Below are 26,087 nucleotides of genomic sequence, written 5' to 3'. Positions count from 1 at the left end.
CTCGATGTGGCCTTTACAGCTCAGTGGCGTTACCGCTTGAGACAAATTGATTCTCCCACCTGTTGCCACTGTGGTGCTCTTGAGGATCTGGAGCACATTCTTCTTCATTGCCCTCACTACGAACCTTCCCGAATCACACTCTCCGAGTCTCTTCGTCAGCTGGACTCTGGCCCTTTCTCCCTACCGAAATTGCTTGGTCCCTGGCCCAATCCAGCCCAGCAACGCTCTGCGCTCAAAGCTCTTCTGACATTTCTGGACACCATCGGACTTCGATCGTTATTGTAAAGGGGCTCGTTATTTTATTCCCCCCATTCCACCAAGCACTGGGGTAGAGTATCGCCTGTTGCGATGAAACTCCCCACTCTCCAAGACCGAAAATAAAGTTGTTGTTGGGGCGTCGCGGTCGCAAATCTTCGAGTTTTGTCGTCTGCTAAACCACGTGATTTCAACATGCGGGCCAATGAGGGCACTCACCACCGTTGCAGTGCGGATGTGACAACACCGGATACAGTTGAGCAATCTGCTGCTCGATCGTTTTGAGGCCGGGCAAAAAAAGTGCTAGCTAACAAATTCCGAGCGCTCGAAAAGCGCCACGCGAACATGCGAGATTTGCTTCATTTTGACCAAGCGAACATGACTGTTCTAGATCTGGCAAAAAAAAAGTTGCTCCGAAATGACCACCCGAATTCGCCATAAAATACGACAAAGAAGCGCTCATGAGAAAGCCATCGCATTTCCGAGTGAATTTCGTACACACCAATACACCGCACGCACTTTAGTATGGACACTTTAATGCTGTTTTCTGAACTAGAGCCGCAAGGCTGTTTAGTCCAACGCTACAGGTTCGTAGGACAACATCTCCGCATCACTTCCCGAGACGCCACCGGCGGAACTGCGCGACCGGCTTTGTGACGAGGACGACGACGAGAAGTCAGTGGCTGAATCCGCGTGGCGACGGTGGTGGTGGTGGTAGTGATGGAGATGGTGGTGCCCATACGATGGTGTCCGGCAGCTCTGCTTTTTGTGGGCTTGGCCCGTACGCGGTGTCCATGTCAGCAGGGCTCCAGTGCGTGTACGAAGCGCTGCACGACAAAGCAGCAGCACTTTCCATTCTATTCCCAACGCGATATCGTATACGTTATCTCGAAGTACCGTTGGTATCGGGAAAAATTCACTGATAGCTAGTACGGCCGATACTTGTGTGACGTATCCATACTGGCGTTCAATCCATAGTCATACAGCCAACACCACCTATAGGCCTGCGCGCTCGTCGACGTGACGTAACAATTAAGAGTCAGCCAATCAGGATCGTGTTTTCAACGGCCGTAGCCAATCACCAACGTGCTTTCAGCAGTCGTGGCCATGGAGCAGAACCACCGTCGTCTGCGAGTTGTGATTGAAGGTCCCCTCGTACTAAATGGGAAAACTTATATAAACTAAACTTATAAAGCGCAAAACGGTCTCAATCTTTCTCAAAACTGATTTTCTGGAAAAGGTCTTGCACTTTTAGTCTAAATATTTAGGTCTGCAGGTTCCAGGTGAGCTGCAATCATTTGCGGGTTCTAGAATTCGCAGAACGGTGAATCGCAGTAGTAGGTGATTTTTAACTCTTAATTGAAAGAGGGAGAGGAGGCAATGCGCAGGCTTTCACCATCTAGGTGTTGTTGGTACAGCACGGCTGCTACTTTCTTTTCCACTGATGTGGTGTTCCTACCATGTAGTACTACGCTAAAAAACGTATGAACAATGAATGACGATACCTACACGAGTCTCCGTAGCCCTCCAGGTCCGCGAAATCGAAGAGGTCGTTCTCGTTAGTTGAGTTGAGATTCCAAGGAAGGACGAAGGAGAGGAAGGACTGCTGCTTTTGTCTTGAAGGCAAGGAGACATGTTCGAGCTGGGTCCAGGCCCGACGAACCTGCAACACGGGCAATTTCTTTCATGTAGGTTTCAGTACGTGCGAGGTCACTTCAGCTGTATTCGCACAGCCTACTTAGTAAACCTACCGAAACTTGACACTCCATGTGGGTATGGAGTTTTCGAGTACTATACACATGTACAGCTCTATGCTCCGAGACAACATAAAGCTATACTGTCACGGAGGTATATCTCCGCATATCTCGCTTGCGGGCGCACTACATTACGGCTCGGAGGCATCATGCGAACGCCTAAGCCTTTCGCAGACAGAGCGAGGTTACATTGTAGTTACCCTACCCCATTTCCTCGTGGCGTAACATTTAATCCGGTAAAAATGTTAAAAATAAATAAAAACAGCTCGATGCTTGCCTTCCTACGTTCCCTGTTGAGTGCAAGCTGCAAGTGCAGGTTTTCGTCCTGAAGGGTGAGTATCTCATTCTTGAGATTTCTTTGCTGAGTGACCAAGTCATTAATGTATGTTTCCACTTCAGCTACTCTCTCAGAAAGAGCTAAGATGCGTTGTCCGACGTCCTGATTACGTTCCTCCATGACACCCTGAAGCGAGAGGAGCTCATCGTGGGTAAGGATGTCCGGGGAGTCCCCATAGTCGTATCGGCAGGGGCTCCTTGGAGAGTCGACATCCAGGAGGTCGTCCTACGTATCAACACCAGCACAGAACATTACACAAAGCTCTGAAGGATATGACTGGAGGATAGTGACAAAACCACACCCGAGACAAGACTTCCACAAACGTCGCACGTCTTGTCTCGTGTGTGGTTTTGTCGCTAGCCTCCAGTCACGTACCAACAGGCTCCATACTTCGTCAATCTCTGAAGAATCCTTCATTGTGCGAAGAAAAATTTCCAGTGGCTTCATGGCATGTGACAAAAACACGACGCCGTTTTGAAGTGTATAGCTTTCTTACAGTAAGAAGAATGGAGCCGAACCAGTCTGGGTGCACCGCAACCCCACCGTATTGCCATGCCAGCGCTTGCGAAACGAACAAGCCGCACAAGTATGGCACTTCTTGACAAGGTGTCCTAGCCACTGTGTACTGTTCTCTGATACTGATTTCCTTCTCTGATTTTACAAGTGCGTCCTGCGTGATGTACACAACTAAGCAGGTCTCTCTATAAACAAGACAAAAAACCGAGAAGGGAGAGCTAAAAGCGAAACATTTTTACTTCTCCCTATCTCTGGTTTTCATCGTCTTCGTCATCATGTACCGGGTTGTTTGCGCCCTTCTGCTCGCTAAACAAATTGCAATGCATGTTACTGGCAAAACATAAGCTTTTTTTCCCCCTAAACGTCAGAGTATATAGTCATGTGGAACATCAGCGACATGTTTATGTATGACATTCGAAGCTTTGCGTCACATTTAAAAAACAAAGATGCCGAAATAATTACCTGATAATATTTCTTGGAACCCCGTCGAGAATTCATACTGCAGCCGGAACGGTGCACCGCATCATGCACGAGGCCATGAGGATAACTTCGATCACGTTCTCTCTCATCCGCAACATAACTACACCCGGTGCTTGCATAATTACTTAAATACCTACACTAACCGCGTTCTCCTTTTAAAAATGCTATTTATTTTTTGGCAATGGCTCGCACCTTGGCGTCCAACAGAGTTCGTTTGTCCACTAACGCGATTTCACCAGCAAGTCTCGGAGTCAGCACCATCGCCACGCGATGCCTGTTTGCCATCATCATCATCTTCATCCGCTGTTCTGAATGCAGCAGAACCGATCATTCAGCGTAGCGGCCATGAACACCACCGGGACCGCACGCTTCCAGTAACAGGTGTGAGCTGTGTGCTCAGTGTGCCACCATGGAATCGCGAGGCTTCCTGGAACTGCCCAGCACTAGTCGGCAACCTCCTCGTCCCGCTATATCTCCGGTGGTGCAGGAGCACCTCTCACACCTGCGAAACGAAATCAACGTCGTCGAGCAATGCCTCCAGACAGCCGAACCCGAGGACCTGCCGCCGCTGCGCAGCGTCCTGCTACAGGTCAGCAAAGTGATCTCCAGACTTGAGAGCCAAGTGGATCAGATGAACGTCGAGCGGCTTAACCTCAAGAACGAGATTCGTACCTTTCAAGACGAAAACATTCACTTACAAGGGGCCTTGATACGAGAAAGGCGCAAGGGACAACGGAAAGACCGCACCGCCTTGAATACCGCACGAGGTATCACTCCACCTCCTCCACCTCCACCGAAGAGAGAAAACAGCATGCTGTACCACTCCATGAGGTCTTTCATCTTTCCTCCCGCCATGACGAGGTACAGGCCGCTGAACGAGAACGATTCTTCGGTTGTGGACCTGACGTTTGACGGAACCGGAAGCGCGGCGTCACCTGCGCGCACGTCCATGAACGTCCTGGGCAGTGACTGGGGTTGGGGTGGAAGACGAGTGTCCGGTACTTGTAGAGGCCGTGGAGGTCCTTCCGCCCGACGGACTGCGGCGAAGCGGGGGAGGGTGGCCAGAATCAGTGGGACGCCGCGGCCGTCGGTGAGGATTCTGTCGGGGAACGACGTCACCCAGAGTACCCCCGGGACTTCGAACGCGAGAAACGAAGGGAGAGCGTCCGCTCCGCCAATGGACAACACGACGAATGAGAACAGTCTGTTGAGCAACAGATTCATGAATAGGAACAACAGGTTCGCTTTTAATAAGAAGACGTATAATTTTTTGAACTCATTCCCACCGCTCGATTGAGGTGGAGGGTTGGAGTATATTTATGCAAAAATAAAATGCTATATAGGTTTGCATTTGTTTCATGCGTTGACTATGCGCATCGTTATAACGATGATGAGATGTTTGGGCGTGACATTTGATACCAAACAAGCTTATAGATGCCCATATAGTCGGTTTACGAGCTGCACATTCTTGAGTTCTAAAGATGGGTCGTGCTGCACACGGCAAATAGTACGCGTAATGCTAGTTATCTACTTTTTGAAATCCTAATGCGTGTCACAGTTGTTCCCCCACGTGATTGAAAACGCGCAATTACTGCGGTTGAGCCACTTCGTGTGTGTTTCCGCACACAATTCAGGATGGGTGACGCAAATATGCGGCGCACACGCAACCCACAAGCGCACACATGTTCACGAGCCACTATCGAATTTCCTTGTACTTCCTTCGACCGATCTACTCGTCAGTTCCTTCCTCTTCTCGTTCTCTTCCATGCACCCCGGGACGCACTTTTCTCCAACCCAATAACCGAAGGAAACAATTTGTCACCCACACCGTAACCCATCAGAAACGAAAACAAAAGTCGGGACGAAAATGACCCACTTCGTCGCTTTTCCTACACGCGAAGGACCTCGTCATCAGAAAACATTCGTAAGAACGGTGCGAAGGTGTCCGGAAGAATTCTCTCTTTGTGGGAAGCCCACAGGAACTGGTACGCAATGTAAGCCTGCTTTATTTGTATCGCGAAAGAGCAACGCCTCGACTAAACATAGTACAACACTCACCTTGACTTCCTCGTGTGAACGACTTATAAAGGGAAGGTCGTGCTACCGCTCCTTGTGATTATACTCTAGAACTCGTCCTAACAAACATCGTCTGCGATGAAACCGAGATACCTTTTCAGCGCCTGCGTGCTTGTGTTTCTGCTTCTCGCAAACGGGACATACGGACAGCAAGCCTTGATGAGCTTGGCTTTAGGAATGATGCAAACCTTCTTCACTCAGCAACTCAGCTTAGCTACGGTCCTCATGCAGTTCCTGACCAACGGTGCGTCGTCTGCTTTTAGTTGGTTCGGCAAACGTGACTTGAGTGGAATAGCGTCGAGATCGCCACAGGAAGAAGCGTCGTACTTCAATGTGATACGGTCTTTCGACGGTGAGGACTGCGTCGCGGAGTTGCTGTGCGTCGTCGCGAAGGACCCGAAACGTTTTGGAAGGTTCAGCAAGGATGTTTACGCGTATTTTACGAGACATCACTTGCCTCACGTGAGTTCTGCGGATCATTACAAGGTGGCTTTTGAAACCGGTCTGCACGGAAAAAATTGTAAGAAGTCATATCCGAACTGTGGTGCGGATATTATGTTTCTAGGATCCTTGTTGCAGAAGATGTAGTTCTTGTGATGGCTCTGTGATGATACGTGATTAGCGGAATGTGAATCCAATGGACTCTTCGTGGTAATCGCGAAGAAGAGGAGGGACGCTGAGCCCTCACGTTGAGAAGAGGCAAGGTTATCTGTGCAACTGGTGATAAACAAACAGATGCGCCTTCTCTTCTTGTTATTGATCTCCTGTCTTGTAAGGCTTTAAATGTTCACTAATAAATGACTCAGGTTATTGAAGTTTTAAAGCATATTTGCGAGGGTGTGATTCTTTAGTCTGCGGCTTGCTTCTTGGTTGATCATATCGTTTACTCATTGCAAATATCAATCCCCAACAACACCGAATGTCCTCTGGATGTACGAATAATGTCCTAAGGAATTCGTATGTCCGATGGATATCCTTAGAATATCCCCCGGACGTACGAATCCGACATTATTCGTACATCCAGAGGATGTTCGGTGTTGTTGGGGACTGCAAGATTCTCGACGAAACTGCATTATAGTTATGTTCAGCCTACATCGGTAAGCACAAGTAAGTGAGACAAGTTTACTACACAGCAACTGTTCATGTCGTTCTTCATCCGTGAATATGTTTCGGCCACGTTCTAACTTACGTTATACACACCCACTGACTTTCAGTTCACTCAATAAACTAAATTCAACACAAAAACGGCTAAACGGGCGCTCCCGCTTTGCGCTAATAAAACAGCATAATAAAGCAAGGCATTCCGTGCGCAACGCAAGCACGAAACATTTCTTTCGATGAACGGCCGGTGCTTCATGAAGTTTTCAAACCCAGCCTTTATTTTGGAGGTGCGGTTCACACAAATAACGTAATCTATGTTGTTAGGTCTCGGTTGAGATTGACCTACAGAAGCTGTTAGTATGCAAACAGACTCGAGGGAAGAAGTATAGGGATACGCGGGCGTGGCAGAAGGCAGGTGCGACCTTTTGAGGAAGTTTTTTTCCGGGGAGAAGGTCGTCTAACGGTTTGACGGTGTTCTTCAAAGGTCAGGGCCGAATGGGCCGGACTACCAATCGGCCCGGGCACGGGCGATAGGGATGCACGCTATAAATATGTGCACGTCTCCCTTTTTTATGAGCGGGCGTTTTATGTGCAGAAGGGAGAAAATGAGAAGGAGGTTGATTGTCGTCAAAGGTTACGTTATTTGGAGAGAACATGTAAAGGGGTCATGCAATAACGAGCGAGTGAATATTTGAAGATTGCTTCGATGACCACGTGTTTTTCTGAGCACATATACACTGTGCCTCGCCCATGCTTTGTTTTCAATCGCCTTGTAAGACCACCTGACCAGAGAAAGTTTAAAGTTCTAGTGCGTCGTACGTGAGAGATAGCGTTGGTGGTTCTGCGCGTGCGCATTACATAAAGAGAGCTTCGCGCATTGCGCAGAAACACCACGTCATTCCTTACGTACGCAAAGGCGATACCGTACGGTATATTAAAACTCTCTAATGGTGATGATGGTGATTACTATTTTTATGGCGCAGCAGCGACGAAGGCTATAATGCGCCATAGTTAAAAATGGAATGATAAAGTTAAAACCAGTGCACGATACAAATTAACCCACGTATTCTGTTTTCAAAGGGGAAAAAATGGCTTCCTTAAAATTACAAGGCACTCTCTAATATCTAGGTTATTAAAGGTTATATATAGGCTTTATATGGGCAACCACCGTGTATGTTCATTGTAAGTAACTACATTGATTTATTGTCTTAGCTATGATTCAATAATAATGAGATTAATCAATCAAATTAAATCAGTTACATCGAGTTTAAATTCACCAGCGCTATGGGGTAGCAGGAATCCATGTTGGTGGAACCTTCCGTGTTTTTCTTCTTTTTGTTCTGAAATTTTCATTTATAGAGACAAAGAAAAAGGAAAATTAATGCGTCTCGGCTACTCTGACTAATCAGGAAATGGCAATAAAATTACTGGGCGGTCCTTCCGTCTGTCTACGTAAACGCCTGGCTCTCTAATAAATTGACTTCGTCCACGTTAGAGGAGCAGCAATGAAGCGAAATTCTGGGATTGTAGGGCAGATGGCAACCATTAGAGTAAAGGTCCGATTACTGCGCAGAAAAGCACGGCCTTCTTCTGCACCTGTCTCCGAAATGTCAAAGTTAAGGAGAATTAGAACAGGGATCAAGAAGAGTAAACCAAAGCGCTAATTGTACGCTCCGCGTGCGCTGCTCACGAAAATTGCGCCGCATCACTATGCAGGACGTGGTAACGCCTTCAGGGACATTGAGAGAAAACCTCATAAATTATTAACTTCAACGTTAGCGCAGACACATAGCTTAAATAGGAAGGCTTTCCCTTTTATACTATTTTATAGATAGTATAGTTTAGCAGACAAGTAGCTTATTCAGGAACCAAACTGTACAACTGGCAGGATATTTGGGCATTGTACATTGATGTCTTGGGCGGACTGTTCTTGCGTCACATGGCGAATGATACAGATCATGTACCTCTAGTTGATCGACATCCTTCAAATGAACAAACTGAAATGATAATGAGATGTATCTTCATATCGCGTTTATACTAAGTAAAATGTGTGCGAGTGCAAGTCACTTATATACATTGTTATTTTTTTTTACTTTCGTGTTAGCGCCGCGAAGCAACTGTGGCTATGAGCGGCGTACAGATGAGGACAGATGGAGAGAGGACAGCAGGAAGGAGTGGGGGACAGGGGGGGTTAGTATGCGTCCTGGGCCGACTTCAGAGGGAAGTGTGCCGACATCCGTCTGTAAACCCGTCTGTGATCCGTTGGAAAACCAAGGGAAAACCTCAGAGAGCACAGCCGGTTCCGGCATTTGAAACCCGCTCCACTTCCCAGTCTCGGCGTCCAAAGCGATCAATCATCCTAACCTCTATATGCCACGGGAGCTGGTATTGCCTTATGCGAATTCCAAGTAGAACCCAACGTGCAAGTAGATGGCACGGTGCGCGCAACTATAGCGAAGGGGAGCATTAAAACTTATCGTTTCACTAAAGACAGTAAAACATTTTTAATCCGTGACAGCTTGAAACGCAAAACACGTCTCCTCTATAGATCATATATGAGCAACAGCTGGAAATATTCAATCGTTTAGAAGATGCACCCAGCGACATTATATTCAGCCGCGTCGATCGTGAGACAAATACCCTATACCACCTAATAAACCACATGCGAGCGTGCGACAATTTATAGCCATCAGATAGTCTATATGACACGCATATATATAAACTGGCACGCATTCATATGCTGGCTGTCGCATGCTGCATGACATTGACGTCTTCTCACCATGTGGTACGGAACAGTGCTATATAAATCCCCCTCGTCGTCCGAGGCCATCTTCACTGAGGCGTGAGAATTGGATCGTAAAAGAAAATAGTGCTAACAATGCGCACACCTCCGCATGCATGCATGCACTATATCATCTGTGCAGCTGCCGTGTCCGGCGTTGTTAACGCCGGAACAACATCCGCGCCGTGTGTGTGTTTTATTTCGAGAACCGTAACGCCGACGGGGCACGTAAACACAAAGATTCTGCAGCTATTATCGGATAGAAGTATACAGTCATTATGACCACGGTCGTTCCCGAAAATTTTGGTCATAATGCGGAATTGTCGTATTAACGGAGGAGATTTGCAGGGGTTTAACTGTATTGTTCCCCCAAGAGTATGGTTGTAAAGCGCGTATGTCAGATTATCGGGGGTCATATTAACCAGGGTTCAGTGTATATATGTTCGAAAGTGGGACGGAGAAAAGGGCTACGTCACGTCCCGGCACTGATTGTGCTGCTCATATGGCTTTCATGAGATACTCTCTAAGGCAAATGTCGGTTCAGTTTCCTGTGAAGTCAGCCCAGGACGCATGCTGTCATATCAGGTAGGCAAACAGCCCCAAAATAACGATATAACCAACGAATATGATGATACGGGGCCAACAGAGACGTTTTCGAAGCTTTATTCATTATGATATTTTTCAAATATATATATACATTGAAATTCATATCTTATGAAATTTATTACGACATATGAAATTTTTTTAAAGGTCTATCACCTCGGATGTGATAACGCAGAACCCCTTGTTATATATCGCCCTTTGATATCCTTCCCCTCCCCCTCTAGATAACTCAGCTGGATTTCACACGCGCTTAATTTTTCTAACACTGCTTCTTCTATAACGAATGACATCCCAAAACAAGTCCGATCGCATTTCTTCCTATGGTAGCAGTGCGTTTGGGTTTCTCATATGGACGTATACACGTCATCGTGCATCTCTATATCCCGGCTAACTCTCTATATCCCGGCTGTATTTCGGCCCTAGCTTCTCAATCTTGAAAAGGCACTTTTTATGCACCTGACACGCGTGTTGTAAGCATCTACGGGATACCCTACGGACATATCTCCGCAAGCGATAACGAAATTATATGACAGCAATTGCATATGACAGCAGAGTGAATCACTCTATAGGTGCAAACAACCATCATTCCTTGTCCATATAGCCATGCAGACGCGCTGGCAGAGGGCGAAATAAACGACAAGGCCAATTTTGCCCGCAGTGCACAGTCCAACTATTGTGCAGTGAAGCCCAGGAAAGCGTTCATCGAAAACACACGCAGCTCGCTCTTAACCCTCCAAATAAACACTGGAAAGCGTCTTGGCTCCACTTCAAAAGCAATCTGTCTCAAAACAAAGGTGAAGGTCTGTTTCCGGGAGCTCCAAAGTGTGTTGAACACTTCTTGGGGGATGCCAGTCTTCTTTATGGTTGTTCAAAATAGATAGATTGGATGCTTTATCGTGTGTTTCGGTGGCACGAAACACCGACAGGGTGGTGTTAGGAGTTGTCGGACGCTGAAGACGAAAACATTTTGCTGTCAACCAGATTCAACACAAAAGCGACGCAAAATTTCGCGGTACACCGTATGAAGAAAAAGGGAGAATTTAGTTAGTCCTTTTGGAGACCGGAGGCATTGAAATAACCATTAACTATTTCGAGACTAAATGAAGGGTAGTTTAGGGAAGGCCTGGGAACTAAAATGTGGAGCAGCCACACTCTAATCGACTACAGGGAAGCTGTAACTGTTCCCCAATTGTCTCCCATTTTTCTTACAGCGTAGCTTTTCACAAGTGACGAGATGAACTTTCCTGAAACAACATAACTTTATCGCACCATAAACAAGCAGTGGTCACGCTATTACAATTCTGCCAAAACACGATACCACCTCGTAACAGTATATTTGCATATTACGCGCCTTTTGTTATCTCTGTTGTTGTGCAACAAGTACACGTCTCACACATCATGAACAATGTTGCGAAGGTTCAATACATGCGATGACAATGTTACTTATGTACTCTCAGTAATACAAACGACACTTCCGATGTCGACATCATTGGCTAATAATTATACTTAACAATACATACCATGGCTCTTACAACAACACAGTAGCAGTTTGTACACAGTTGTCATGTAAAGGAAATACAACTTCACACGTCTTGATATGTAATTTAGGAAGTTGTTGTGCGATTACGTAAGATACGAATATAACGCGATCACTATATAGTCCTGTTCAACATAAGAACGGCACTCTAAGCCCCGCCTTACACTTGTTCCTATTGGCTGCAATACTCTACGTCATGGCAAGTAGTGTGCCGACACCAAAACTGCATGACAGAGCTACAGGAGCCCCACCTGCGGCGCCTGGTGGTGCTGCTGTACATAATTTCTCTGGCGGAGGAACTTTGTTAGGGTTGACGGACTACATTTCGTGCCGTATTTATGTTGAATACGGGTAGAGCTAACATAAAGTAATCACTTAAGTAATTACTAACATAAATTAATCAAGTAATTCCCCTGATCCCAAGGCGGGACATCCGGGTTGGGGTGGGGTGTGGGGAGCTCTCAGCCAACAAATAAAAATTATTTATTTCGGCGGCAGCTTGTGCCGTCATTTGCTTTATCTTGTTTTTCTATGTATTTTTGCGTACTACCTTGCGCGAACATAAACTATTTTGACTAGAATGTATTCTCTTTAGTGTGGCTTCACACTTGCTGATATGGTAAGGGGAACTCTCGCCCGGAACCCGTCTCTCCATCGGTCGACAATTATAGTTATGCTTTCAAAACAGAAGCACCACAATGCCATGTAAATATACAAAACGAGAATTTTTACTTGTGAGAATGGCGTTTTCATAACACAAATAAGTGATGCGAGTGAAATATCTAATCAAAATTTTCATGCGAAACTTGCGTAAAATTCTTCACTCCGACGAAGCCCAAGCTGATGATCACATGACATTGGCACAGTCAGTACACGTTAACGATGGAATACATAACGCACGACACGACACAGATAATTTTAAATTTACTCCGTGCTTATTGTTCCTTCATTGTTATGATATATGCTCGTCTGATGTTCCGTTATTCTTAAACGCACCTCAGGGTGAGACATCTTGACTTCCACATTCCATCTGCACTCATAAAGCTAAAGATAGAAGCTAAACACGTTATGCATCTTGCAAACACACATGAATAGAGACCCTGTGGTCCGCATGACGCGCCCGGCGCAATTCCAAGTCTGATGACGCCTAGGAAAGGTGCCAAATTCCATGCACGCATTCCAAATGCATGCACTAATCTAAGCGCATTGTTCGAACTTTGCAAGGTGTATGTACCTCCTTATGTCACTACAGTGAACCCTCGTTATTATGACCATGGTCGTTCCCGAAAATTTTGGTCATAACGCGGAATTGTCATATTAACGGGGGGATTTCAGAGGTTTCACTGCAGTGTTCCCCATGAGTATGATCGTAAAGCGCGTATGTCAGATTATCCGGGGTCATATTAACGAGGGTTCACTGTTCACAACATTATAAGTTGCATAATGAAAATGCACAGTTCAAGCTTGATTCAGAAGAACAACATCGAAGAATAAAATGCGGGGGGTGGGGGGGTGATCAACCTCACACTGATGCAATCTAGGATCACTACGACTCGAACCGTATCGTGACCGTTGCTTTAGCTATATAGACGCAGATTGACGATACAAATATCGTTCCCAAGAGGTACTGCTACCTACAAGTGATGAAGTTCGGATATGCCTGCCTTTTTAATGACGAAGATTATCTGGTATACCGTCACAAATGTACGTGCTATACAAGCTTCTATAGTAATGCCCATTTGCGATTTTTTTTTTTTTTTCAGGTACCAAGTTCGTCCACTCTTCTAATTTGCCTTATACATAATCAAAGTCAAGGATATTTAACCGCGTCACGGGCTAGTTATTTCCGCACACTGTGCCAGTTGTCTCCCGTTACGTACTCTCACTCTTTACGTAGACATCTCGAATAACGCGGTATTACTGTGGGGAAAAAGTATCCCCAACAGGCGTCTGTTCATTCACTGTAACCTTAACTGACGCTTCGCGAATTCAACAGTTACGAAATAACTTACGTATTCAACTTGTAATTCCCTAAAAGTACCGCCTTACTTATTCTTACTAATAGCCCCGGTGCTAACGGATCCATTTTTAACGGGCGAAATTTTTGACGTAGTGGGCCTGGGTTCTGGACTTTTCGGCGAATGGACTTCAGTCTGTGAACGGACTTCAGTCTGTGAACTAGACGCAGTAGTGGTCGACGACGACGACGATGACGTCGGCAGATCCAGGATTGTGATTGGCAGGATCCTCTCATTCGCTGGAGGCCTGTCACTCTTCTTGGGCGCCTCCACGACGAGGTATCCGTCGGTGGTCAAGGAACATTTCACCGACTCCGGTTGAACATCTTTCGGCAACAAGCACTTCCTCGTGAATTCTCTCGAGATCATCCCTATATCGTCGGCTCTTTCGCCGTGTCTCCCGTGAATGATGACGTAATTATCGACCGTCTTCACTTCGATATCGTCCGGCGCGAACTGTTCCACGTCTAGTCGAAGACAGAATCGATCTGGATCATTCGTGAGAGACGCACCGCCAGGTTTGAGCGGACCGTCGAAGAGTCGCCTCCGAATGTCCTGGTATCTGTTCTCGTAGAAACGATATTCTCGATCTAGACGGGAATATTGGTCGTTGAGCCTACTCCGCAGGTCCGCGAGGTCTCCCGACAGGCGGGACGTCGAGAACAAGGACGTCATTGCGAAGTACTCGTCGATCTGTGTTGTGCAGCTTCGCTTGACGTGTCGTCTGTATACGGCTGACAGAGGTTGGCGTCAGGCGGTTAACGAAGTTAACGGAAGTGGGTCAACGTGGTCCTGATGTTATGGGAGACGATCGGCGCCAAGACAGCTCGATGCCTTTTGCCAGTCGGGCTTCTGAAATAGAAGAGTATTTGAAAGAAAGTTTGAGTTGGCATGTGCCAAAGAGCTTCACTCCTTCCATCGGTTATTTTAGACAGCTTGGACAGCGTCGCAAATGAAGGTGAGTGAATGAAAAAAGGGAAAATGCGTCGAGGCGCGGAGACGAAAAACATGCGTTGGACAAGTTGTTTCAAGTTTCCGACATGACATTCTTTGTAGTAGTTTCACACGCACACAGTATCTTTTTTTACAGCTTTCTGTTGTAAATATCTCGTCCCATGGCAGATACCTTTATGGTGTAAATTTCGCACAGCACAGAAGGGTGAAGCAACAGTTGGGGTGGTTAGTATATGATCCGTCAGGGAAGGAACAACAAAAACACGGGACTATATATATATTCATGTGTGTTGCGAAGAATATCCTTCTAAATTCTGTATTCGATAACAAAACACCATTTCAAATGGCACATTGTATACAGAGAACACCATTTTGGTGGCGTATTCCATCTAAAGCACTGTTTCAGATTGACGTTTTGAAAATACCTTTTTTTAAACACTGTTCTTGCACTTTTCAATTGAGCCTGCGAAATAAAAGATGGTGTTCATTTGCAAAAGCAACACACACTTACGCGTTGGAGGCTGTAAAATGGTTCACTGTGCAGGAAACTGTCTACTGCAAAATACATCTTTTATACTCTAGCACAAGCTAGACCGATATCTATAGACCAGAATTTTTAGTCGATGAACGAGATAAGCCCCACGTACTTAAACAGGTTTTGCTTAGTTCTTTACTTGCGCACAAGGCGTTTCTCACACACGTTCTCTTCACCATGCACCGACTCGTGAAAAGAAGACAGCACTAGACATAATCATTCTGCGCAATCTCACGCGCGCCGATTCACTGAAGTTGCATAAATAGAAGGAGTGTGATGCAAAAACGCATCTCCAGTCGTGCTACGTGCACCTGGCATACTAACTGGGTAACAACAAGGTGGGAATCGCGCAGAACGTCGTGCGCAACACACGCCCACTGTCTGCAACAGGAATGCGCGCTCGCTACATAAATATTGACACTCCTGTCGCGTACCTAAGGAAATTGCGTTCTGGAACATGCATGGAACGTGTTGTACTATGTACACTGGTATACGTGCACGTCGAAATGTAAGCGCCGGCAGTACGGCGAATCTCTTACCCTAGCAGCACAATGTGTCGAGTGAATGAAAGTCATGAAATGTGTCAATGAAAGTCGAGTGCGATAGGGGTGGACGGTATGTGTCTTATCAATGTTCTTTAGTTTCACGAGCCTGTTCAAGGCCTTCCACCTACCCTTCCACGCTATTGCACACGACTTTCAGTACATTGTGCTGCTTGGGTAGTATCGTTTTTTATCTTCGGGGTCGCTGCATTCGTGGAAGAGTGAGGCATGTGCATATGTTGCTTGCACATGCGCGATATATTACCGTACCTCTGCTCGTCAAGCAATTTGTAGCACATGAAGTGAGTGTATGTGTGCTGCCTGTATTGCGAGGGTCGTGGATAAGGTAAAATAGAACTCGTACGACATACAGGCCGGGTAGAGATACGCAATCATGAACTTTTCAGAATGCCGTACCGAGAGTATAAAGGGCTCCGTGAGACAGGTACGTTTTACTATTGACCTACTTTTCCGCATAATTTTACCAGTACTAACACACGTTGAGATGTCAATAAGTCTCAATGCAAAAAAATAAATAAATAAATAAATAAAAACTCCATTGAGACATACGGGGCTACATTCTTGCTCTTGCATGAGACCATCACAGAGCATCTCCACAGTCGTTAATAGCTATTCGGAGAAGCCTATTCTCCGTTTGTACTGCCTAATCAATTTTGCAAACTGGAATCAATGCGCAGCGTGGATGTTGTACTGCCCTGAGCATGACGTACACGTATTGTTCGATCATACTGCTGCCGGCGTCGTCGCACACATACGCCGTTCAAGGCCAGAGGAAAACGCACGTCTAGCAAATACCAGTCTGCTTAAACAGCTGTTGTGTGACATATACGTCAAGTGCCGTTTACACAGATGAAGAGGAAACTACCACTCTATAGCAGCGAGAAAATAGCCGGCCGGCTCCGACGAGAGTACTGAGAAGAAAAAAAAAAAAAATATATATATATATATATACGTGCGCGCCTGTTGTGATTCTTACCCATTCCGTGTCTATATGTGTGTATAAACAGGAGGGCTGGTCAATATATAAAAACTTGCTCTTTCCAATAAGCTCAAGATGGAATATGCAGGATGCTCAATAGCTGATGGACGGACGATTGTCATGTCTTCTCGATTGTGATTGACAGCTCATCATGTTGGCCACATTTGAGTACGTAAACAGCAAAACGAACCGTTCGAAGGTGATGACGGCTTATGACGCAATTCTGAAGTGAACATGCACAGGCTACGACACGGAGAATGACTCACCTTCAAATTCGCAGCTTCCCAAGAACAGTAGCCTGTCACTTTGAGAGCGGAGCGATCAATGAAGATAGCAGACCGGTAGCGATAGCAGACGACACGCACAGCACGAGCAGCAGACGACGTTCGACAACTTAGAAGCAGACGACGACCATCGCTCGATACATATCCCGGCTGTCACGATCGACTTTACTATGTGGGACGACACAAAAATATCTCACCGAATTGGCTGGCGCTCACGGACACCGACAGAGGTGAGGAAACGTGTTTACTCTCGCTAGAGACGCTCGTCTGCTCCAGCGACTACGCGGTCGCAGCGCTGGGAGCGAGCGGTTGCAGCGTTCGCCAATGTACCGCTACATCGCGCCCCCCGGGAATCCCTCTCTCGTTCGGTCACGTGACGGTGACGTCGCGAAATCGTCACAGTGCCCTTACTGACTCAGTTGTTAGCGAAGTGCAGGGGGGGAGGAACTACTCAAGGGATTCCACAGGGTGGATATTCTTGGATCATTTAAGTGTATCGTTCGTTGTGTGTGTGTGTGCGGGGGGGGGGGGGGCTTGGCACCTGTTGAAGGGATATAGTAGCTCCACACCGGGGGCAATCGATCACGCTGTATGTGTGATTTCTTTACGTACTTTACATAATCCTATTTAAATCCGGTACGAAACTTCCTAAAATTATTTCATGGACCTTTTTCACAGTGCCTGGCTCGAAACTTGTGGGGAAACTTTTGTATAACATTCTTAAACTGCACGGTTTGACTCCTCTAAATACGTGGTGTGAGTGCAATGTAAATGTTTTAAAGTACATTCGAGGCCACTTGTCATGGAGCCCTTTGGGTTGCTAAGTTGGTGTTGTGCGGTGACCTTTCAAGAACGCAGTTTCCCTCTCTCCTTCGTATCGAATCGATCGCATCGCAGGACCCCGGCGCCAGACAAGGAAAACAGCCGTGAAGAAGAAAAAAATAAATAAATAAAAAGAAAGAAAGAACATAAAAATGCGCCAGGAGAAGAATGGATGGAAGGGAACTAGGGATTTTGAAAAAGAAAGATCGCAAAAATGTTTTCCCTCGAGCTTCCTCTTGTCTTTGTTGTTTTCCCCTTGAAAAAGCTCTGCCTACGAAAGATGCGAAGGCATGTGATATATTAAACGGGTTGCAACGATCTTCCCATGTTACATCTTCCAAGTTTTCTCACAAACAAACAAGTTACGGCAAATAGATACGGACGACAGTTATTTTTGTCGACGTGAAGCTGCATTCTGACTTTCACCAGCCGGTAAGAGAAGCGGAGAAAGATTGTGTATTTGAAACAAGACAGGTACAAACCCCAAACTCCGCACTGCCTAAGCGCATGCCCTCGCAGTAAGCGCGCACGTGTATTTTCGTGCTTCAAACTTTTAACTGTGAAACAATATGAAATATTATTTCCTTGTCAACATCACTTGTTCAAGCTGGTCAACAGTCTTCTGCTTCCAAATGCCCTTTTGAGACACAGGCACACAAAAGTTGATATTTACAATTTGCCTCTGCCAGCGCTCGAAAGAAGTACTTGTAGAAATAAGTACATCAAGTACATCATCATCAACGAAGTAGAAATAAGTACATAGAATAGTACAAAGTACATAGAAATAGTGGAAAGAAATAAGTACATCAAGTACGAAAGAAGTACATCAAGCACTTCCCATCACCTTAGGGGACTAAGATTAAAAAAAAAAAAAAAAGGGAGGAAATGCCACATTAACTCGTTTCTTTCTTACCTGACCCGATTATATTGTTGGACGTCACCCGTAATGGTCTCGTACGCTCATATGGCCACTTCTATACACGGGGACTCAATGGTAGAAAATGTGGGAGACTCAATGTGACCATGAATAAGTAAGCCGGTGCCAAGTGATTCCATGTTGAACTCCCTCACTTCAACTCGTTCATCTGTTTTTATTTTCTGTTTGTAAGACGGTTCTGGGTCAGCCAGTTCGACTACGTCTTGACTCACATCCGCATCTTCTTCTTTATCATCTTGTCACGTCGAGACTGGGAGGTACCCGGGTTCGAATCCCGGTGCCGGCTGTGCTGTCCGGGTTTTTTTCCTGGGCTTTCCTCAGGCTCTTTCAGACATATGTCGGCGGCACAGTTCCCTTAGAAGTCGGCCCGGGACGCACATTCCCCCAGGGCGTAAGTCGTGACGTTGCCCACCTCTGTGAGGCTGACAACGGCGCGCCCTTTCACCATCACCGCCACCACCATCTTCTTCTTTATCACCACCATCATGTGATTCCAGTTCCAGTTACAACAGCGTGATTTTTTTCTTTCTTTCTTTCTTTCTTTCTTTCTTTCTCATTGTCCGAACACCATTTTAGCATGGTTTTGGCGCATTATAGCCTGAGTTGCTTTTGCGCCAATGAAGTTCAATCATCATCGTCATCATCACTGTCGGAACATCGAAAAGACGTGCCATTCAAGGAGGGGACCCGGGTTTGAATCCGGGCGCTGTCTGTGCTGTCTGTGTGTTTTCCCTCAGTTTTTCCTCAGACGCATTAAGACAAATGTGTGCACAGTTTCCTGTAAAGTCGGCCCAGGACACCCCCTCCCCACCCGAGCAACATGGCGCCACACCGGCAGGCAGAGCGCTCGGAAATACCACGCCACCACCACCACCACCACTAAATGAAAGGAGGCATGACGGCGCGCAGAAACTCGGAAGATGGTGTTCGTGCTGCTATCGAGTTCCACGTCCGGGAAGTCTGTATATGCACAGTTGTGACGTAAGGGATGGGTGGACTAACGTGATCATCACGGCGTAGCCAATCGACTTCTGACCTTCACCCTCAAAACGTGTCGCATTTAATTTTCCATTCCACGTTTTGAAGCAAAGCTTCCTGTTCGTCCAGGATGGGCGTTCCAAGAGTTCGATGCACTCCGGGATGCAGTTCCGGGAATATAAATTTGCAGTTGATAATAATAATAATAATAATAATAATAATAATAATAATAATAGTGGTAGTAGTAGTTCATTTCCACAAAACAAACCGTGGAGGTAGAATGCGAGAAATAGTCGGAGATGTGACATAACAAGCTCGCCGCTCCCATATACGGACAGGCATATATTAATCTACGTAAGAAAGGAAAGGAAATGTAACACCAATGAAATCAGTATCTTCCATGAGCGCTTCAGACTATTTTACGAACGAATACAAAGAAACTCATAGTCACAGGAATAACTAAAACCAAGCTCAAATCGTTGAACATATACAGCAGTACAGCAGTAAAGAAAGGCATAGTAAAGAGAAACAAAAAAAAGGAAAAAAAGTGGAAAAAAAAGAAAGTTTGTGACGTTATTTGAAACTATACACCCTTTAAAAATGGGCGTACTTTTAACTCCTTTTCTTTGCCAGATGTCACCTCCCTACTGGAGAGTAATTGTACACTCCAAAGGGAGTGCTATATGTGGCAAAGGTGCACTCCCCAAAAAGGAGTTACTGTAAACCCTTTTCTTTTTGAGAGTGTGCCTTACACAGAGGTCGCGGACAGACTTTCATGACATGGATAACGGATCACAATTTAAGTTCTTGAGAAAACATGGAAGTTGATAAGTCATCACTTCGTGTGCCATATGAGGCCATCTGCAGCCGAGGCATTGCCCAGTGTCGCTGAGTTCGACATCCGTAATGATACGGCTGGAATTTTAGATAGATGACATTACAAGCGGAGAAACGCAAGATTGCAATACGTATAGCGAGCTGCGCAAAGAAAGAACTTCTTGTCCCTCGTCGTCTCTCTTCTGTCCTTGTGTCCTGCTGTGCGCTTCTCTTCCACCGCGTAAACAAAGTGTTCCAGCTCTTTAATTTTCTTCTTCTTCTTATAACAGTTGCATTTTTCCTACGTGCGACTGATAGTAATACACTCTAGAACAAAAAAAGTGATTTTAGTCTTTCTGGAGACAAGATGCATTACCCCAACAGTTACTTGCTTTACGGACTAAATACGCGTACGTCCTGACAAAACCTGGACAACGTTACGGCTCACGTGCCGATGATAATGAGGCCCGTAGAAGTATTGAAACGTTCAACTTCTAATTTTGTTCACTTGTTTTGTTCACTTCTGTTTTGTTTGTTCACTTGTTTTGTTCTTGTTCTAAGTTTTGTCACTTTATGTCAAGACAGTGTATTTTATCCATACAAGCGCGAGGAAATCCGAAGTTTAAGGCGAACTCACTTCTTCAGAAAGTCTACGAATAATTTTTGTTCACGTGGTTCTCGTAAACATCGCGAAATTTCTATACATCAAACAGGTACCGGCGTGTTCCTCTCGAGTTTATCTAGGGAATGACACGTTTTTCAAGGTCTGAAGCGATCCACTGAATTGTGGCGAATTAAATTTTGTCAAATTTTCAATACGTGGGAGTAAATGGGAGATGCAACAAAATCACTTCTCTCGTCGGCATGCACGGCCGCGATATCTGGGCCAAAATGATGTCATTCCCTACAGTAACAGTCTGGGAATCGATTGCATTCAACAAATTCCACAAACTTACCACAGTTTTCCCGATCCCTGCGAATGAAAATAATGGCTTTGTCGTTTGCTAGCACGTTCTGCACGCTGGCGCCGATTACGCCACTTCCGTATAGAGCGCGGGAGGAAAGCAAAACAAAGAAAACAATTTTCCGACGGTGCCGCCATCCCTCGCCGGAAGCGAACGTAACTAGATCGCATGAGTGTGCCTTGAAGAACGATTTGTGGTGCCAGGGAGTAAATCTTAGAGTCAAGGGACTGAAATGGGGAGTAATTACAATCTAGGGATCGTGTTGTAGGGATAGGGAATCTAGGGAGTACGAAGCTGCGACTGCGCCCTTTTCTTTTCCTTTTAGCGTCTGCGGCGGAAGGGTTCGTATACACGCAGAACAGCACAGTTCTGGCGATCATGTCGATGCTCTGTGTAAACGTCTATGCCTGCAATCGGTTGCGCAAGTGTGGATGGTGAGATCGGCTTTCAGGATGTACGAGATGAGAAACTGCGCACGCGGTGCGGCACAGAATAGACTCTGACGGCTTTTCTGGCGTTTCTCGTTTACCTGATTCCACGATGAGTCAACTATATTGTTCTGCGACACTTCCTGGGATACTTGACATACGTCCCTTGTCTGCGTGCCTTCGTCATGACGAGAACTGTTGCACTGATGAACATTGCGAAAGTGCCACACATAGGCTGGTCCTATACGTGGTATATGAAAATATCAGCTTCGCTAAGTTTTTATTTTTATTTTATTTTTCAGGCAACTCTGGCTCTTCCGCTCTCTTAAACTTGCCATCTTCGTCGCCAGATGTTTTGTTTCACAATGGAACATCCGGAGAAGAAGCAGAAAGCGTGCTCATGTTCCGCAAGAGAGAGAAGGCAATGATTTTATTCACGGATGTGGCGCTAGCAGTAATAACATTCAAACATGTTAAACAGGTGTATCTCCGCCAGCGGAGAATGCAGTTCACACATTCAGAGTGGGACATACCAAACGGCTTTTGGGGTCATACGAGAAGGCGGGGGACGGGAAACATGACATGATTTTTTTTTTTTTTGTGTGTGTGTGTGCGAATATTTTACGCGTTTGCTTTAAAAGCATGCAGATGTGCTCGAAGTACATCATATCCGACGGTAGATGGGTAGAAATCCAGCGAACCGGTAGAGATGTAGAACGGGAGTTGCCTCAGGACAGAAGCCGCCGATATTTCGAACAGAGACTGTTCTTCTTCTGGGCACCGTCCTCATCATTGGCATGGTATTTAAAGGGTTAGGTGTGACGTGTTTAAAGGTTCATGCGAATTGTGGGTCAACAGCCCGGAGGGAAGAAAGGTCCGTACGGGTTTTTACGGCGGGAGTGAATGGCTGCTTTGTTAGAGTGTGGAGGGGATTATGTGAACGTAGTGATCTAGGCTACAGACCGGTTGCAGAAAAATGGAAGGTTCACGAACACGTGGACGAAACGGGACAACATCGGGACAACAACGGGACATCCGACGGGTATGACATCATATGTGGTCATGTGACATCATATCCGACGCCACATGATCAGTGTACAAGCAAGAGTTTGAAGCATGCGGGTGCACTATGTTGTGACTCGGAAGCGCTATGCGCCGCCTAAGCGAAGATTTGACGTCGTAAGATTCGTAAACGGAGTTTACCTGTAGGAGTTAACCTGTCCCGAAGTATAGGAGTTAACACACAACACAACGTGCGTTGTTCAATAAAAAAACTGCTATATTGACGAAATCCTTACTGCTTGTCTGTGGTCCCCGAGAGGAGGTGAACAGAAGGAAGGCCACGTGACAAGCAATGTAAGGGCGTTATTCTTTGAGGGGTTGCGGCACTTTGCCCCAGGTTATACCGGGTTGAGGACGAGTATTTGCATCGATGTGAAGTCACACTACCGACACTCATCTGGCTGTCACATCATTGGCAAGCTTTTCCACCAGTGAGGCGGTCGTCGGATAGGTCACGTGCGTACGAGCACCAATAGGAACGGCCGAGGCCCCCGTGGCCCCTCTGACGTCAGAGCACGACACCGAAGTTTCGTGCGACGTAAACAACGAGAATTAGCCGAGGCAGGCCACAAATACGGACGACACAAACACGTAAGCCTCCAATGTCGAGAAATTAAGGAACTCAAGTAGCTCATTGAGCATATCTGACCGGAAATCAGAAGATCCAGGTTGGATTCTTGGCGTCCGCACTTTTGCGCTGAGTTACCTGAATTCATTAATTTGTGCGAAGTTTGCATTTGCAAACTACAACAGCGCTGGCGTGCAGTGTTGTGAATCGATAGAAAGTCACTCGAAGTGGGACTTACGGAACTGCGCTGCTCGTGGGTGGACTCTCGAGCACCGATGTATTTCGTATATGCAGAAGCAAGGATGATAAAGTCCAAGCACACTCCTTTAATTTAACATGTCGTCTATCCAACTATATGCCTAAATTCCCGAATGTCACTCAAAAAAACCCATGTTCCTTCGTCACCAAAACGTCAACGTCTCTTTCGTTCTCTTCCTCTTTCTCGCGGTTCCTTCGAAAACTACGGAAAGAAATATTTCCGCAACATGCAGTATACAATGCATGCATGATGCGTTGAACCTTATCGTATATTAGAGTATATTACAACCCGCCAGGAGCGATAGTCTACACAATTGCTGGTGGTGAGCAGCAATGAGTTCAGCATACTATCAATCAGAAAACGGAAGTAAGGCGAGGAAGACTAGAATAGCAAGCAACGCGAAAGCAAAACCAAAACACAAGAGCATGATGGCAGCTTCCCTGCTGTGCACCGCAACAGCACGGTGAAGCCATTATGACTATGTACCAAAAAACCGGCGTCGGGGCCAAGTTTCCCCCTCTAGGGAACCGGAACCGACATAATGACCATGAGATGTTTGCTAAATTATGAATCTCGGTGATTTATCCAGACGCCACCTACAACCCCTAAATCCAGGTAAACCCTCTGTCTCGACCTGTCTTAGAACATAAATCCATGGGAATATCATAATACATCAAGCACAACCCGAGATATTAATGGCGGAAGTTGTCTCCTACGTGCAAATCCCTATATCTTCCATTGATTGGCCCCTCGAAATTATCAATTTCCGGGGCAACAGAGGGCGCGTTACATATAAATTAATAATTTCTGTCGGTATAGGCTTAAAGTACCTACTAACCTTATTTCTGCGGTCGTGCTAGAGCACTTTCCTAAGGCGTTTACCGAAGTCCACCAATATTGACACGAAGGCGTCGGGCTTTCTCAGTACAGGCCCAAGTAAACAGTCTGACTACGAATCAATACGTATGAGACCTCGCACATCCCGGCAGCGGAAATCCAGTTCAAGGCTCTGCACAAGTAACAAGTGCGCGTGACACTTAATTCGTTACCGAGCTGCACGGTTGAACCTTCTAAAGGCTAGCAGGTCATTCGCAGATCGAGTCCTCGTTGCGTTTTGTAACACCACCACGTTCGTCTCGCGTGGGAAAATACTTGAGCAAACGACCGAAAATCTTTCGGAGGCTGAGCAATTCAAATCGTAAGTGAGTATGTATCAAAAATTCTAACTGGTGACGTACTCGCCATTGTGGGGCTTTCGGCAGTTACCTTCTGGAAGCTTTTTGCCACAATTGAAGAAGACTTTAGACATTTTTTTTTATTACGGGAAATTTATTTTTTTCAATTGAACTTTGAAAATTGCCAAGCGAACCTCACTATTTTTTTTACAGAAATATGAAGTCCTCCACGAATAAATTTGCCTGAATTAAAAATTGTCCAAAGCCTTCCTAAATGACGGCAAAAGTTTCCAGAAGGTAATTGCCTAAAGTCCCACAATCCTCCGGCGAGTACTTCGCCAGTTGGAATTTTTTTTATCACTTTAGGTGAAACACCCTGTATAATATAATAATAATTGGGAGTAGATTTACACGCAGGGTGAGCTGTCCTATATTTTTGGGGCTACATGCTGCTTAGTGTTTCAGACAGCTACCACGTGTATAGTCGATGAAAGGACAAAGGGACCTCTTGCCACCTTGTACATCGTCGGAACTATTGGTTGGGATCGTTAATGCGTTCAACGCGAATGCCGTTATTATAGAGCAGTGGTTCTCAATTTATGTCGTTCGAGGGAACCACGGTGATTGCGCCAGCACCACCTCAAGGAACCTACGGCACTGGGGCAACTGGGTAGATGTGGTTGAGGCGAACTATGTAGATGTCGTACAAGTAGGGAATTTTTATTCTGTTTGACTGCTTATTTAATTGTTTATAACAATTCAATTTTTTATAGTTTTGTCGCAGGATGTCGATTGAGGGTTGCCGGATTCATTCAACTGTTTCACAATACTTTGATGTTTGTAAATCCCTAGTTCACGCAAGCACTAGAGTAGCTCCGAAGATTCCCCGAAGTAGCTTTGAAATTCCCACTGCTTGCATGTTTTCTAAATACAAGAGAAAAGCAAGACGGATAAATTGACGGTTGGAGTTGCATGTTGACCCAACCGACGAAAACGACAACTCTTTGCAATGGCCGTCAACCGCGGCGACCTGGTCCTGCAATATGTATGTCGATCCCAATCCGAACGATCAAATCTCGAGCAAGGTCCGACAGCAGGGCTGTCGGAGAGGGAGGCCTGGTATAGGCGGTCAGGTTACACACGCAGGTGCCGAACCTACCTTGTTCGCGGAATCCCCGTTGAGAAACATTGTGATAAAGGTGTACATTACGGAAATTATCGTAAAACACCGGCGGCGAAAATGGCATCCCGTGTGGATAACAGCGCCCGCTCGTCGACGGTAGCCAAGGCCGTGCTGAAGAAT

General features: G+C 45.9%; 3 protein-coding genes across 4 annotated transcripts in view; 1 reads left to right on the top strand and 2 right to left on the bottom strand.

Moving 5' to 3' along the window:
- Nucleotides 1-771: 771 nt before the first annotated feature.
- On the bottom strand, nt 772-3,433 carry LOC135400038 (uncharacterized). Of its 2 annotated transcripts, none has more exons than XM_064631781.1 (4): nt 3,325-3,433; nt 2,287-2,571; nt 1,761-1,918; nt 772-1,082 (listed from the first exon to the last, which is right to left on the bottom strand). In XM_064631781.1, the coding sequence occupies exons 1-4, from the start codon at nt 3,358-3,360 to the stop codon at nt 932-934; spliced, it is 630 nt and encodes a 209-aa protein (XP_064487851.1). In that variant the 5' UTR covers nt 3,361-3,433; the 3' UTR covers nt 772-931. The 2 variants fall into 2 exon arrangements, with proteins under 2 accessions (XP_064487851.1, XP_064487850.1); XM_064631780.1 differs by having other exon boundaries at nt 1,765-1,918.
- A 7,711-nt stretch (nt 3,434-11,144) lies between these two features.
- LOC135401477 (alpha-crystallin A chain-like) lies at nt 11,145-17,111 on the bottom strand. The gene is made up of 2 exons (XM_064633914.1): nt 16,757-17,111; nt 11,145-14,311 (listed from the first exon to the last, which is right to left on the bottom strand). Exon 2 carries the CDS (start codon nt 14,132-14,134, stop codon nt 13,487-13,489), a length of 648 nt encoding a protein of 215 aa, XP_064489984.1. The 5' UTR covers nt 14,135-14,311; nt 16,757-17,111; the 3' UTR covers nt 11,145-13,486.
- LOC135401476 (G1/S-specific cyclin-D3-like) overlaps nt 16,510-26,087 on the top strand; it is a 74,253-nt gene continuing 64,675 nt past the window's right edge. The window contains exon 1 of the mRNA XM_064633913.1: nt 16,510-17,004. Coding sequence (XP_064489983.1) covers nt 16,945-17,004 — 60 coding nt within the window. The 5' untranslated portion in view covers nt 16,510-16,944. The remainder of the gene's footprint in view (nt 17,005-26,087) is intronic.

Source organism: Ornithodoros turicata, chromosome 7 (assembly GCF_037126465.1).
Source record: "Ornithodoros turicata isolate Travis chromosome 7, ASM3712646v1, whole genome shotgun sequence".
Taxonomy (NCBI): Eukaryota; Metazoa; Arthropoda; class Arachnida; order Ixodida; family Argasidae; genus Ornithodoros; species Ornithodoros turicata.
The sequence above is the reverse complement of the archived record's forward strand: the minus strand, read 5'-3'. Positions and strand labels throughout refer to the sequence as shown.

Bases quoted from the DNA above. Each gene is read 5' to 3' on its own strand.
- LOC135400038 (XM_064631780.1), bottom strand. From the start codon at position 3,360: ATGAATTCTCGACGGGGTTCCAAGAAATATTATCAG. The intron at 2,572-3,324 runs GTAATTATTTCG...GTTGATACGTAG, and splicing joins GTTCCAAGAAATATTATCAG to GACGACCTCCTGGATGTCGA. The intron at 1,919-2,286 runs GCAAGCATCGAG...CCCGTGTTGCAG, and splicing joins TCAACAGGGAACGTAGGAAG to GTTCGTCGGGCCTGGACCCA.
- LOC135401477 (XM_064633914.1), bottom strand. From the start codon at position 14,134: ATGACGTCCTTGTTCTCGACGTCCCGCCTGTCGGGAGACCTCGCGGAC.